General features: G+C 38.2%; 1 protein-coding gene across 3 annotated transcripts in view; it reads left to right on the top strand.

Annotated features, from left to right (window-relative positions):
- The window catches only part of fstl5 (follistatin-like 5), a 190,816-nt gene that overhangs the window by 147,882 nt on the left and 26,178 nt on the right, over positions 1-16,756 (top strand). For all 3 annotated transcript variants that reach the window (XM_005726504.1, XM_005726503.1, XM_013909182.1), the window contains 2 exons: positions 1,645-1,806; positions 2,456-2,590. In XM_005726504.1, coding sequence (XP_005726561.1) covers positions 1,645-1,806; positions 2,456-2,590 — 297 coding nt within the window. The remainder of the gene's footprint in view (positions 1-1,644; positions 1,807-2,455; positions 2,591-16,756) is intronic.

The following is a 16,756-nucleotide window of genomic DNA, read 5'->3' as shown; positions in this document are numbered from 1 at the left end:
TTGTTTCACCAAACAAGGCACTCACAGAGTGATTTACAGTAAGCATATGGCACAAAAACAGATAAGCAAGGAGGATTGTAAAACTTATGCTCTTCACCCCACCCCAACTCTTTCTCTCTCACACACACACAAACACACACACACACAAAAGAAAGAAACAGATCTTTTGGGGGATTGTGTGCGCATCTGTGAGGATATTAAGCCTGAGTAATAAACTTTATTCAAATGATTGTACAAAAGAATTGTCTCCCAGAGTTCTATGCAATCAGCATTGTAACTGCTAAGAGGCATTGGCATAAGTGGTGTGTCTGTGTGGCTGTGATTGGTAAGGTAACCTGAGTGCCATAAGAACCTTTGTGGCCCACTGTGGACAGTGTGTTGGCAGTTGGGTTGACGGGAGCTCCAAAGCCCGGGAGTGCTGTGGTTACCAGATGGCCATGGCAGTAATCTTCAGTCCTTTCACTCACCTGGCTGAGTAAAGACTTCCTCTAACCCAGTGCCCACAGGAAATGGTCTCTACAGCACGTCTGCCTTCTCTGCTTCTGCCAAGAGTCTTGCTTCCATCCTCCGCTCACATCTCTGAAGTCTGTTTCAGAAAAGAGAGGGGAAAAAAGGAGGTGCTGATTTGGGCCACAGAGGCTCAAAAAGGATCGCTCAAACCAAGATGGCAAGATGGAGAGATTTGATGTCTCTACTTTAACTGCTGCCAGGTTGTCATCCTTATATGTGACAGGCTGTTGTGGAATGAATCATGCTGTATTTTTATGGATGCTCTGTAAACAGTTCATTGTCACTGTCCAAGTTTGAGTCACCATTCCAGTGAAAGAGTCTCCTCAGACATACTGCTATGCCTCTGAAAGGTTTTATCATTGTTATGCTATTCAGAGAAGTCCTCCGTCTATAAAGGATTATTCAAATTCATTCTTCTGATATTTTCCCATGTTTTGTGGAGCAGGGCTCTAACAAGTTGGCCCCCGGGTGTAGAGCAAAATTTGTGGCATAATTCTCAGCCAATGCATAAATGCATATTATTAATGTATTTGTGTGTTTTATAGATTTATGTTAATTTATGGTTCTTGGAAGTACAATATGTCGGAGAGATATTTTTGTTTGTCTTTGCTTCAGGGTAGGGTAAACAAGTGAAACGGCAGCATGACAGTAGCACTGTGTGCAGAAATGTGCCAAGTCAGCTTTTGGAACAGTTTGCAGAAGAGAGCGACATTTAGCTTCTACCTTTTTTTTATTTTTTTTATTTCTGTACACATTTTGTTTCTCTTCTTTTATCCCCTCATCTCCTTCCTGACAGGAGGTTACAGAAAATCAATAGCTACCAAGTGAACAGAGATTCCCTCCCTTATTTATCTATCTGATTTGTTTGGCTTTGTGGAGCACATTAACCTTATCTAAAGGCATTCGGTAATGCTGCAAATGCACTCAATCCTATTGATAGTTTATGCTAATTCTGAGCCATAAGTTCAGAACTTGTTGTCTTCTTGCCTTGCCTTGCCTTGCCTTGAAAACGTCTTGTTCAATAAGGTTATTCAGCTCCTCAACTGATTCTAATGTAAACAGCAGTAAGGGATGCAGAAGCATTAATTCATTTCTGTATGCTGTCTGTCTCTTTTCTCTTACACCATCTTTCAGTTCCTCCTGTCATCCGAGTTTATCCAGAGAGCCAAGCCAGGGAGCCGGGTGTCACTGCCAGCCTCCGCTGCCATGCAGAGGGCATCCCCAGCCCCCAGCTGTCCTGGCTCAAGAATGGCATGGACATCACAACCAAGCTGTCCAAACAGCTCACTCTGCAAGGTAAACAGGAGTAATGAGTTTACTGCAAGTGCACCTGTGTATTTACTTTTTCTGTAATTGTTTTTACCACCACTCTCACACTTTTTATGCTAATATCTGACCATGGTTGCCATCACTTCATGTATCAAAGAGGACTGGGTGACATAGATGATCACATGTTTTTCTGATATTCTCACACATTTGTCCTGTTAGTTCAGTGGCTGCTTGGTTGGTTCTTGTGACTAATTTTACTGTAAAGCTGTTTGTTTGAACCGGAGGCATTGTTAGATTGATGTCACCAAAAGATGCACAACGTCAAAGTCTTTTGTCCAAATTCTATATCGAATGCTCAGAAGTAAAGCTATCAAGTGTCACTTGATTCTCAGAATAAATAGTGAAGATTGCTTTTCCCCTCAAGTTGCTTTCAAAAACTACAGAGCGGAAAACTGTCCCAGATCTCACAGAAACACAGCATGTGCCACATTCTAACTTTGAACTCCCACCTTTTTGAAATCTCCCCGAAACAAACCTTTCACCCTTCTTCCAAACACATAACTGTTATATAATGGTAGCAGAGGATGGTAACATTGAAGTCACCTTTTATCTCTTTCCTGAAGGAAAATTGTCTTTTTATTTTTGTCTTTCCCTCCTGGTCTGTTGTCCCTCGCAGCTAATGGAAGCGAGGTTCATATCAGCAACGTACACTTTGAGGACACCGGCGCCTATACCTGCATCGCCAAAAATGAGGCCGGCGTGGACGAGGACATCTCTTCGCTCTTTGTTGAGGACTCTGCACGCAAAACTTGTATGTATAAGTCATGATGTCAGTGTCTGCTTTTTTCTTTTTCTTTTTTATTCAGGGGGAAAATGGAGCCATGCAAATGGAGCCCTTAATAATTTATCCTGTCAGCTCTTAATAGTTTATATCCTGTGATGCTGCGATGAAGGAAGAGGAGTAATGGTGATACTATCTTTACTCTCTGTCTCTTGGCTTGAAAGCAGGGAGAGTTGTTCTTTTACCCTTTCATCCACTATCATGCCATTTTTGTTCCTCATATTGCATCTGCGTCTGCCTTGATACACTAGGGTTCAAACCAATCATAATTTCTATTAGTGCTGACAAGAATAATTTAATTAACTGATTAATTATTAGTTCCAGAAGTGACAAACATGCCTTTTCTACTTGCACTTTTTTAAAAAAGTGATCATTAATTGAGCATCTCTTGGTGACGGTTTTCTGAAGAGATAAATTTCACCTCGGGTGTAGTCATTTTTCATCATTTTGAGACATTTGCATAATAAATAGTTGATTAATCTTAGAAGAAATGGTAGATTAATCGGTTATGAAAGTAATAAGTGCAGCTGTAATGTATTTATGAATAAATCAGTTGCTGTTTATTCTATAATCACAAGCATAAGGGAAAATCTTAAAATAATTCTTTGTTCTATAAAACACTACGTAAACCAAATACATTACATTTGCAATTATGTAAATGTAAAACATAATTTTTGATCCTGAAATTTGATGAGGGGAAAACATCTAAAACCATTATCCACATCACCACGTTTTTTTTAATACCTTTATTAATTGATAAGGTAACTGTCAACTGTCAGCATGTAACTTGAGGACTCTGATAATCATCGTATTCGTATTTGGAAGCTTTTACAGTCTAAACAAACGCTTCTAATTCCTCTTCGTGAATGGAATCACACACTCTAATTAACGTTGACCTTCTTAGAAATGTCAAAATCTGTCTTTGGGGTCTATGACCAGTTGTTAGTGTGTTGTATTTTCCTGTGGGTAATTAGAGTTCCCAAACAACACACGCTTCAACTTTGCAATCCGGTCACACATCACGCACAAACTGTCCCACACCATCACCTGCCAGACCCGGTGCGTTTAGATGCGATCCCTACAGTACGACACTTCCTCCGCCCCGCCTGTCACGCGTCAGAGGATCATACTTGGTGAGGTCAGAAGTCACTCCTATGCTTTGAAGCCTTTGAAGCTCTACCGCGGGCAAAATGGTGCTATGAGTTAGATATAGCAGACCCTTTTGGAGTGAGTTCAAAGGGATGTCAGCTGACAGGCAGACAAGGTTGCACTACTACATTACGAAAGAGAAAGACAGGAAAAGACAGACTTTACTACACATGCTGTTGTCTGTCTTGGATATCTGAAGACTGCATTCTTGACCTGTTCTGCTTTTCCCATGAGATTGTCCCCTTTATTCAGATACCAGTTAAGTGAGCAAATAGAAGCTGACTGTCTATTTTTCCTGAACTGGCTGCCTCTATGAGCCTGAGGCTAATGTGAGGTGTCAGCTCACAAAGCCTTCATTCCACAAACACAAACCTCTATTTCTAAAACAAATACACATCCATTTCACACATAAGGGGACACCCAATTAAAATTCACAAGGGAACTTTAAAATGCATGATTGTCAATTTTCATTGGCACTTAAGGTGTGGCAAATACACAAATGTCATTCTATTGATATCAGTGATTTCAGCATATTAATGGTCTATTTATTTAGTCAAAGACCACAAAGAATAGCCTTAAACCTGCATCTTTGCTAAGTGTCACTTCTATATAACCAAACCTGTTTTTACAACTAAATTAATTTTACAACTTTACAATTTTACAACTAAATTAAAAAAAAGATGCTCTTTCTGTTTGTAAAACTTGTCTAGTTTAGACTGGTGGCTTTTACCTGTAAAGTTTTGCTGGAACTCAGCTATTTGTTACCTTTTCTATTCTGACGTCAGGAAACACTTTCCTAATAGGTTTATGGGCTCGGTGGCTATTTACAAGTGTTATTAAATCTAACATGATGCTTATTTTGTCAGTCATGGTCCTATTATGGCATTCTAAGTGCTGCAAATCTCTCGAATTCTCAGGCAGGTCTACTCCCTGCTTGTCATGTCTGGTATGAAAACAAAATGATGGCAATGGGGAAAAAGCCAGCTTCAGAGTAACCTCTTGTTTTATGTCCGCCTATTATGTAGGGTCTATACAGCCATTACAATGGAGGGAGTCATTCATTTGTTTTAATAGGTTTTTATTCCTTTGCACTAGCATCCAGTATGGCAGCAGGTAGCATTTTCCCTCATTGGCAATTATCCATCCATCCCATTGTCCTGCAAATATTATTTTATTGACACCACAGACTGCAAGAAAAAAAAAATGGAACTTGAACCTATGGATCTACTTGTTCCTTGTGCTTCTTGTCTTGGTCTTGTTACAACTCATATGGAAAAGAAATAGTAAAAACTTATATGATTTACTCATGAAAGTGGCCACTTTCTCATTACTTTCATATATTGTTTTAGTAAGTATCCAAAACATACAAGTTTCATTATATAATTTTTCAAGGGATCTTATATCTGTTTTCATTCTTGTATGCTTTTCATACAAGTTTCACACAAGACAGATACAAACTTTATAAGATTTAGATTTATATATCTTTTCCATATGGGAAGTTACAAAGTGTTGTCACATGCCTGTAGGCCGGATATTGAGAAACTTGCAACTGAAGGATGAACTGAGTTGATTTTCAAGTTTAAAGACTGAGCTTACTGTAAGTCCTTTCTGTTCTTCTGAATGTGATCTCTCAGGAACTTCTGAAAAAATACTTTTCTTGCTATTATTCAACATCAAAATGCAGGAATGGTAGGATGTAAACTTTGCTTTCAGTTGACAGAGGCATACAATCCTGGGGTGGCAATTCTACAAATGTACACTGTAAGACAGAATTACTTTGAATGTATAGAAAACACTTGATAGTAGGTATTCAGCCTTACAGATGTAATTAGAACAGTTGAAACATGTCAAGTCAGAAAAATCCCTCATGCATGCAAACTATAGGATCATTAAAATAAAGTAACTATCTTACAAAAACTTCAAAGATCACCTGTAGAACTGGATTTTTTTCAACCCTTTTGTCTTTAACAGCCTATCATAATCCTGTTAGTTAAATTCATCTTGATAGCTTCTCTTCCCTTTGTCACCATGGTGTGCTTTATGGAGTATATGCAGCCATTATTTTCCAGACTGATTGCCATACTATATTAAATTATTATCTTTGTGCTTCTTTTTTTCTCTCTTTTTGGACAGTTGTAGCTCCAGTTTTGATCACAGGTGATTTAGTGTCTGCAGAGATGTGAAAGTTGCTTTGAAATCTTGGATATCAAAGAGTTGATATTTCAGAAGCTGAAAAATGTGTCTAATTGGCGTCAACTCTGATATAACGCCCCTTTAATATCATTTGTACCTTTTGTTTAAGTTATTTTACATTTATGGCCAAGTTAGTTTTATGGGATAGACTTTATTGGTTGTATTTACATTGTAGTCAGCACACCATAAATTGTTAAGCAACAATGCTTATGAAACAAAGGTTAAATATCATCATAAAAGTTGCAATGAGCTGTAAAAACCCAAAAAAATCCACCAGTTCTTATTTAAAAGTGTGTGTGTAGTAGTTTTACCTTAATATCTGTGAGAACACTACTGTGGGGACAAATGATGTCAAATATAAAAATACCAGCAAGCTCTCTGAGTGGCCCTAATGTGATGAACACTGGCACATTCACATGACTAATGGTCATTTGGCAGAGTTTAACAGTTTATTCCAGCCGCTTTTTTGTTAGTCGTGCTGAGGTTGTCAAGCCAACAAATCTTTGCAAAAAAATTAAATCAACTCAATTAATATAAAAAACATTAAATAAAAAGAATTAAATACAGACTGTTCGACACTAAAACATCACCTCAGCTTTCTTAGCAACAACAGCTTTTGATGGTTCTTTTTGCATGGGACAAACATCGCGATTTTTTTTTTTCCTTACCTGACCAGTGGGCACAGTGGGCAACTGTCTTATGCAGCAGGATCAGATATGAATCAATTTTAAATCTGACAGTCAAAAGAATAGTGTAAGAATAGTGGAGTTAATAGTCCGGTAGATTTACTGGTAGCAAGGAGATGCTCTTTGTTGCTTCATATGGAAACTATAAAGAGAGCTCCCTCGCCTAAATTGCATACTAGTGAAAATACATCTGAAGCTGATAATTTCCTTCTGTGTGAAAAGTGACAATTATGGAAACTAACCTTCATGCATTATTCAGGGATAGATCCAAGAGGTTAACAATACAGGCATGTGCAAACTGGACAATATATACGCGCTGATCATGAGAATTATGCATGAAACAATAATAAACTATGATCTTGGTAATTCCTCCATTCATAACTTAATACAGCAGACCAATCAAAACCAGACATCATTCATCAATTTACACTGTAGATAAAACGCTGTCTTCTTCACAGAGAAAACACAAGTAGTCTGGTATAAGGGAAAGACAAAGAGGTATTGGATTCTTTAGCTTTACAAGTGTAATTAGTTTAATGGTCACACGAGGTCATGTCAAGTCAGATTTATTCCTAAAGTGCTTTTAACGCAGATCCATCACACGGTGCTTTACAGCTGACAACTGTGTGTTTGTGGAAAACAAAGTAAACTATTAAGCTGTTTCCACTCCATCTAAAGGTTTTCCTGGCTTGAGGGAAAAGGCGTGTAAGGTGTTGACTAATTAAACAGATTTAAAATGTGTTTTTAAAACAGCCGCATACTGAAATTAACTAACTCAAGAAAAGAGAATACACTGATACAACAAATGTAAGATATATGCACGTAAAACAGAAAAAAAACGATTATATTTAATGTTTCACGTGCAGCCTGTTAAGAAATAATAAATGAATTCGTCCCTGTGTTCAGATAATTTAATATCTGAGCATAGAGGAGAAAGGCTGACTAGTATAAGTTCAGACTTGTTTGTGTCTGTGCAGCTGTGTAAAAAGGTGAGACAAACACAAAACTCATTAAATCTGTGAGGGGGTTGCAGGTTTGAGTTTTGACCCCCTGTTGTCATTTGCATTATCTTGGTATTTGATTAGCCTCTGCAGATGGACAGATATTCCTATTGGGCTCTCCAATCAGAGGCTGCCACGGGTGATATTTCAGAGGAAAGCTACCAGCTGTTGTCAATACATCAGTGTTTAAGGCCAGAACACAGACACCGAGGAGTCTAAGATGCTCATGTGTATTGTAATCTACAATGTACTTGTACTTTAACACAACAAATTTAATCAGGTTTAGCTAGTGTCGTTGTACACTGCACCTGGTTTTACCTGAGAAATTGTCTGAGTAAATATTGAAATGTTTGTCAAGCAGCTGTTATTTAAAAAATATCATCATTGATTTACCGCGGCTTTATAATGATTAGTGCAAACAGATAATCCCAGGATTCATGCTTGGAGCATGCAGGGTTGTCTATTTTACTTCTAATGTGTGTGTAAACGGCGGTACGTGTGCAGTTCTCAGTCCCACTTCATGCTTACGTGCTCAGTTGACAGGCTTCAGGTTGAAGTTATTTAGCATATATTTGTCTATTAACCCATACAGGTTGATACTATTTTACATCTGTGTAGCTATTAGATTAGAATGTAAGCATATAGTACTTTGATACACTATTAATTCTCTATTATTAATTGATGCAGCTAAGGGACTGCTTGACAGCTGTCAAAAATAGTTCCCAGAAAATAGTTCCTGTTTTGTCAGACAGACGGGTATCCCTTTTGAATAACAGAATACTTTGGTATGCAGACTAGTTCACGTCTGCAGGGTCCTTTGGCTCAAATCATCATACTTCCACCACCACCATGTTGACAGTTGATATGAAGTGTTGCTATGGTGTTGGTGTGTGGCCGGATATCTCTACTTTGGTCTTGTCCGTCTAAAGGACATTGTTTCAGAAATTATGAGTTTGTTCAGATGCTACTTTTCCAACCTGCCACTTTCTTTTTACAGAGAAGAATCTTTTTCTAATTGTTTTGTCATTAACTTTAAATTTAAAATGCCTATTTTTTTTTTAAGGATTGCTTCCTCTGACCTTTAAAACACAACTGAATGCTCCAGTCCAACAAAGTACCAAAACTTGTAGTTTTATAAAGGTGGTCACAGTTACTGATGATCAGTAAATCAGTAGCAGCATCAGTCTCTTAATTCCTATAGAAGCAGCAAGGGTCTGCTTAGTTTCTCCATGTAGAGTTTGGTGGAAACTTTAAATTTTTCATTTGACGGTGTCCTTCTCAGCCATCCAGTATTTAATCTCTGTCTCCGTTTTACTAGAGCATGGTCACCCTTTTCTTCTTAAGCATGGAACTTTCCACCTTAGGCAACACAGTTTGATTCTTTCCCCTTCATTTCCAGCCAGCAGAGACACTGGCAATTAGACAAGTTGGTTAGACTTTAGCTGTTCACCCCTTTTATCTTTTTGTCTCAAAGATCTTTTGGTCTGTCACATTGTCTTCTGAGTCTGAGCTTATTCTCCACCTTGATCTTCATCAGCAGCCTGCCAGTCTCTCTATTAGCAAAAAAAACCTGCCACAAACTTTTCACTACTTTTCAATTGCAGCAGCTGTTTGTAATAATAAGTAATTTTAGACTGTTTAGATAAAGTTATGATTAATGACCATCTGTGCCACCCACCTATGCCACATAAATCACAGTCTTTTCAGTTTTTTCCTCATTTAAACCCACATGCTGTAGTACATTTGGAGTGTGAATCTAGATTAGCTCCATGTGATATCATGTTGGGCCAGAGAGGCTCTCTAAAGTCATTGGCAGTTATTACCTATCCAAAAAACAGCATCTGGTTTCATAAGATAGTTTCAGGGAGACACTATGGGGACAGATATAAAGGGAAATTTTATAACTACTGAAGAAGTATTCTGTACAAAACCAATCCTAATTCTTACTGTGATTTAAATTTGCATACAGGTTTAGTCATTCTCAATTCCCTAAAGCCATTTAAAATAATGCCTATCCATAAATATACAAAGTAAACTTAGAACTCAACTTTTTTACAGACCGAGGATGAGGATTTCTTAAAGGCCACAAATTATTCTCATTTTAAGTAGACTTTATTATATGTTTTCAGAGGTGACATACACGTCAGTAAGCACAAGTAGTCTGAATACAGTAAAAGCAAGTAGTTTGTGTTTCATTCTTTGATGTATTTATCAAATGAATTACAACTATAACCTTTGAAGTATGGTCATTTCTAATAAAATGTACTCATTGTTGGCTCTTTTAACTGCTCTGTTATCAGAGTTCACTGTACAAAGAGAATGACGTTGGCAGGTAAGAGACAGATTCACTGACCGCTTCATGGTGAAGACATTCCAGACCCGAAGGCAGTGTTAAGAACTTTGAGTGCCTTCTTGATATGGGGAGGAAAACTTCACCGGTGATTCTACACAAGCATGAAACAGTATACTGGAAGCCAAAGCCAAGATAGAAAATTCCCTCCATACCATGTATAAATGGTGTCTCTGGATCCAGATCAGTTTGTGCTGTCTTGAGCAGGACATTCAGTCATATTTGTTTGGCAATGGAAGATCGCATTGCAGAAACAAGTTAATTATCCAGTTCATAGTAACGTAGTGTTTCTGCAGTGATACAGTTAACTGCTCTGAGTAAGGACACTGATCCTACTGATGGAGATTTACTTCTGCCCTGATGATTTTGGAGAGGATATCCTTAAGAATGCAAGTCAGACTTCAGAAACTACTCGCTCATGTTTCATCGTTACTAAAAAGAGCTCATCCATTAGCTTGTACTGCTAGCTTGGAAGGATGATTTCACTTGAAAAGTGCTAAACAAATGGAGATCCTGCAACGCCAACTGTCACATTATGTAGTGGGGCTATTTATTCATGTGTGGACTTTGGGAATATCCAAATTTCCCACTGTGTTGTTAGTTTAAAGTCTCTGTTTTGTGACTTATAGAATTATGTGATTGCAGATTTTTTTTTTTTTTGTAAATGAAACAATAAAGTAAGACGAGCCTTTCACCCTTTTAAAGCGTATCTTTAGGCTCTGGCGCCGACTCTGAATTTAATAACAGCTGGGCTGTGTTAGCTGAAGATGTGCATTAAAAGTTTTGGAACACCTGCTATATGTGTGTAATAATTCATATTTTTCACTAATCAAAAATTGGACAACCAACTGCAAACACTGTGAATCATTTACATACAATACTTAAACACCCCTAAATAAAAATACTTTTTCACATATAATTGTAGTACTTCTGGTTTTCTAACTTTTCGATGCTCATAAGTACTGACTTAATTGTGTTTATGCTCGGGGACAACATATGCACATTATTAAAACAGACGACATTTGCCTCAAGTGCCAGAATCAAGGACGCTTTCAAGCAAAAGCTCAATACTCTGATCCTACACAGGATGAGATGCTTGTGGGCATGTTGTGGCAGCAGACTACCCTTGATCTACCAGCATTGATCTGAAACAGACAGAGATTTAAATGACACGTTGAGATTACACTTGGAAATGTTTTAGAAACCTTCCACATTACTTTTGTGGAAAGTAATGATCTCTTTCTGTGGAATCATTGTTTATGACCCGCCTTGGGCTTCTCATTCAAACACTTCAATAAAAGAGAGAGGAGAGCTGAATAACTAACTAAGGCAGTTGTCAAAGGGCTGAATACGGTATTAAGCAGGAGATGAATTGAAAAACATGATTTGATGAGCAAGGCATGAGTGATCTTTTTTAGATGAATCCACCAGAGGAGCTTGGAGGTCAAAACCTTCTCTTCACAGGCGCAGCACTGAATTGTTTTTCTCTCAGATTTATCCAAGCACTTTGTTGTTTGGGAAAACCTGAGCAGTCACTATTCTGAGATCTCTTTAACAGAAGCTGTCACCAGCAGGCAGAGCACCATCCATCTCTGACAGTCTGCCGCTAAACTGGCATAAATATCTGCCCTTCACAATGTGCCAATTATTTCTGCAGTGTCAGAGGATCTGCGAGACTCAAAGCGAGTGTTTGTTGCTTTGGTCTCTCCACTTTGTTATGTCTCCACATTATGCTGCACTTCATACCTCATATCAGGGACTTACAATACTCTACAGTGAATCTAGTGGCCCGAGTTACTGCTTCTTTACCTTCATTGAAGTGCACTCGTGGACCAAATAAAGAACTTTTAATTATGCAGTTATTACTAGAAATAATCTTGTGAGAAAATCTGCCTTGCACCGTTTCAAGGGCCGATCATATCGTTATCGTCTAAAGCAAGCCACATATTAACTTTATTTTTATGCCCACCAAGGGGTATATGTGATTAATTCAGTGTCTCTGTGTATTTGTTAGCGAAATTACTTAAAAGTTTGCAGGTGGATTTTGGAGTGATTCACGATCTGGATCCAGGAATTTTTGGGAGCAAAACTGGACGATTCATGTCATATCTTCATTAATATGAAATTGAAAAGTAAAATAAAATGGGAAACATGATCTTGGCTTTCTCAAGAAAATATCACAAAGTATCCACTTGGCTCCAGTGACTGAACTATTGGATAGTGTGGTGGGAATGTTGAACAGAGGTTTGGTTTTGGTGTGCTGTTTTCTGTGCATGAATACCTTTTGTATACGTTGTTAATCAAGGTAGCTGCTCTGCTCAGCAGCTATGGTTTGATGCAGCTAAAGTTCTACTATTTTTGACGAGTTTTAATTAGAAAGATAATTAACATATAGAACACAGCGTGGTGGTAGTAGTTGTCTTCTGTAGCCTTGACCCTTTTAAAGTGGCAACTTTCAGCTGTTTTACCGTTAATAAATGAGTCACCTTACATTGCCTTGCCAAGTGAAAATATTTGCTTACTATAACAAGACAATTGTTTCCTTTTGTGCCGACTTTCCTTTTTTCTGTCTTACTTTGTGGTGGCTGTGCTTAGTGTATAGCCTCCCTCTAAAATATGTGACTATTTAAGAAAAACAAGAAACTAAAGGAAGTATTCAAGTTTTTTTTTAATGCAAAGAAAGAAGCAGCTGTTTAACAGGTGGATGGAATTTTTAAAATCTCCATTAAATATTTTTGTATCTGAATCTTTCATTTTATATAATTTATTAAAGTTACAAGTAAGTTTGTTACTGTTACAATATTTTTAAACTCACTTACAGGATAACGTATTTTATCAGATATGTTTAGTGTTTAATTGCAACATGCATTTTTCACTTGTCTCTCTGTTAGCACAATAATTACATTTACGTTTTTGATACTTTATATATATATCTCACCATGGTAACCCATTAAAGCCACATCTTTTAATACTATGGCTGTTTGTGGCATGGTTAAGAGCAGATGAGGTGAATAACATTGATGGTTTCATAACAGTGCAGTGTTCTGCTGGGAAAACATCGGCTCCTGGCATTCATGTAACTTTGACTCGTACTACTCACAGATATTAGCCTCCCCAGCAGCACCTCACTAAACTGTAAAAACATCTAATCATCTGACATTAGCCAGTCCCATTTCCCACATTCACAGGACCCAAAAGATCTGGTGCAAGTACCATGGTACCAGATAGTGCATGACACCCACAGAGGTCCTGAAAGGGTCATAGCTGTTTTGGCAGCTCAAGAGAAAGATGGCTTTTAATGTTCTGGCAGGTCAGGTACATCCCCATTTTTCTCTTTACTCTGGTTTTGACTCACAATTCCAGTATCTATTTATTATTACTATATTTTCTCTGCTTTATATTCTTTCCTCTGTACTCGTTGCTTCGTGACTCACCGTAAAGGTTCATTAATTAATGTATGACCTTTAAATACTCCAGCAGGAACAGAGAGTCTTGAAATTCGAGTGGGCTGAAAAGTGAGTTAAGCATTTCCGCTGCGAAACATCTCCACTCAGATATGATTCACCTATTGAGTCCTAAAACCATTATTTTGTGGCAAAGCTGCAGACAAGGTACAGTTATTTCACCTGTAGGGTACAGAGAAATTGTTTTGGAGAAATTCAGACTGTCTTCAGTCTGAATCAGTCTGGATATTCTCCAGTCTTGAGATTTTTAGGGCTCTGTTTTCATGTTTATTTCGCACTGGTGACATTTTGTGCTTATTTCTTCAATTGGCAGTTGGGTATCTTGAGCCATTTCCACATAAGCACTACAGCCATGAATTTTTCTAGGGCTCAACCAGCGGAGGTGCAGGTAACACAGCGAGACTGAACACTGAGCCAGTGTTTAACCTGCCAGCTCCCTGCTACAAAGTCAGTGTAATATCAGGCTGTCTCGATGTTTTAACAGAGCATCTAATTGTTCTGCACATTCACCACTAGTGAGTGGGCGTCACATGTTTTTCTTCCTTTAAACTCTATTGTAACAGTGTCCTCATCTAAACCACACAGAGCCTTTTTCGTAGTATGTCCCACATGTGGAAATTATCACAACCTAATTTTCCTAATTTTGTACATGTGTGAAAATAAAGATAGTGACTCACTGTGTGCAACTGTAGGAGGTGTGATGTGATTCTGAGGTTGATGCTATGCTGAGGTTTATTGCTTAGAGCACTTGTATTCCAGAATGAGAAATTTTAATGCATTTTGGTAATTTTTTGCAAAGTGACACCCACAGCTCCCTTTATTCGTGTGTTCTTCATCCCACTAGTGTAGTGTGTTTTTCAACCAGCTAAGTATCTAGATTGAATCATTAATGTCAGACATAATAGAGCAATTTGTGATGCTTATCAGCTTTTTAATACGCAGAAATAATCAGGCAACCTTTCCTGTTCCACCTCAATAGTAATGTTGTGTTGGTGCGAACCACAGTTGGCATAGAGGCTATTTAAATTTTGTGCAAGTAAACGGACTAATAACTACAGATACCTGCTGATCTGCAAGATAAGCAGAGAGGTATGTGACCAACAATAGACCATTAAAACTTCTCGCACAGGCACTTACTGCTGGCCCTCATCTGATGTCTGTATCTAAGCCATCGAGTGATGAGGTCTTAGGATCGTCCATGTTAGATCTCAGTGTGGTCCTCCAACAAATTCTTGTTTAAAGTAACTTAAACTTTCAGATATACACCATGAAAAGAACACTAGACATTTTTCCAGCCCCACAGCTGATATCTACCTGTAGGTAAACATTTATCACTGCAAAACTTCATGAAAAAAAAATTATGACATGTCCAAAGTAAATTCAAAACTGAGATCATTGGTCATGTGCATTTCTTAATAACCCCATAACTTTTTTTAATGTTATTAAACCGATAATTATGTTAGACTGTTGTCTTTGCTCCATGTTATGTCCTCTTCTATGCCACTTTTTTCCTCCCTCAACACTTGTCTGCATACCTTGCTGTTTTTATTCTGTCACGTTTTCTTGGCCATTTTATCATATCTTGCAGTTTGTAAGCTTTTGTTCCAATCAAACACGCCACTGCTTGATTTTACAGTTTCAGACGAAGGGGAAGATCTAATCAGTGAAATCTGCTGCTCAAGTGATTGGTTGGAACAAAGCCCTGCAATCTCCTGGGCCTCGGCGCTACACAGATGAGAACCACCGCAGCACACCGAAGTCTTCACAAAGCTGTTTTAATGCTATGCTGTTCGCCGTGCTGTCTGCTTCATATCCTCTGAACACAGAAGATCAGCTCGAGCCAAACTAGCGTCCATGTTTCCATCAGTAGCGTCCCTCCCCATCACAGCAGGCTTTCACACAGCGTTGGACACGCTGTCAGCAACAAGGAACTCTAACCAGGCAGTGACGCTATCTGCAGTGTCAGCAGCCTACTGCCTGTCGACTGAGTTTCACGGTGAAGGCTTTCCGAAATGAATAACGTAAATCCAGTGGAAAGTTTTAACACCTTTAAGCCCCAGCTACAACATGACAGCTTATGAATATTTGTGATGATTCTTTTGAATGCTAATGTAATAATACTAATCATGAGGGTAATGATCATAATCAGTACAAATCATGAACAGCAGAGGACACAACACGAACACCGCTTAAAATCTATTTACACTTGAATGATTATAGTGATTACATTAAACCTGGTTTGTAGAACTAAACTGGCTGAAAGGTTGAATGGATTTAGTTGCCATGACTTTGCAAAGTATTATAAATGTGATAGAGCATGATTCATTTAGTGATGTAATAAAAATAAGAAACCACAAGGGTTTTTTTGTTCATAATTATAGACGGATCACATTGGCTGCACTGCTACAGCGGATATTCATCCGTGTATGTCTCCCATAGCAGCCCGTGTTTATGATGAAGCACAATCAGTTAAAACAAGTTTTATTTTTCAAGTTTGGATGTTTGAAGTGCTTTCCAGTAACTCGTTTTTTTTTTTTCTCCTTTCTGAAAACTCTCAGGGATTAAGTCTTTTGAATACTTTTCATCCTAAAGAGATGATACAGCCTTCGGTCGTCCACGGGCTCCCAGCTCTAATTCAAGTGCCGTCAGACCTGTTATTTTGAAAGCTTCCTCGCTCTACCTGACTTTAAATAGTACTGCTGGGAACTTGCTGTTGAAGCACAGAGCTGCTAAAAGCAACGGGGGAAGAAGAAAAAAAAAAGCTGTTAGGAAATCTAAAGAATTTCGTGACTGAAGAATGGATGGGTTAAATATAAAAGCTAAAAGACTTTCTCTGTATGAAGTCGGACTTGATCACTAGGTGACTCATAAGTGTTTGTAGTGCAGAGAGAAGAAGCCAAGTGAGAAGCACAAGGCTCTGAAAATGATATTGTTTCATCAGTATTCACTTTAACGCCAGAGAGGCTGAGCCACCATCAGTTGATAGCCACTTTAAATAAGACATGAAATATCTTGGCGCTTAAAATGACCCTTCATGACTTTTCTTCAGCCGTATCAACCATCATTTTTACATTTTGCAAAACACGCAGGAAAAAGATACTCTGCTTACCATCTGAGAGCTACAGCTTCATGACATTTTCTCTGACCTTTGACTCACAAAGGTGCATTGCTTTATAATTCTCATTTCCTAGAACTGGATAAAGATTTCTGCTGTGGCTTTTCTTTGTAAAGCATACGGCTCATGATATGAAAATTGCCCCCTAAAAATTATACTCTGTACTTCTCATTGTGTT

Source organism: Pundamilia nyererei, unplaced genomic scaffold, assembly GCF_000239375.1.
Source record: "Pundamilia nyererei isolate P.nyererei 1_Seehausen unplaced genomic scaffold, PunNye1.0 scaffold00020, whole genome shotgun sequence".
NCBI classification, from domain to species: Eukaryota; Metazoa; Chordata; class Actinopteri; order Cichliformes; family Cichlidae; genus Pundamilia; species Pundamilia nyererei.
This window is presented reverse-complemented; position numbering and strand designations above follow the sequence as displayed.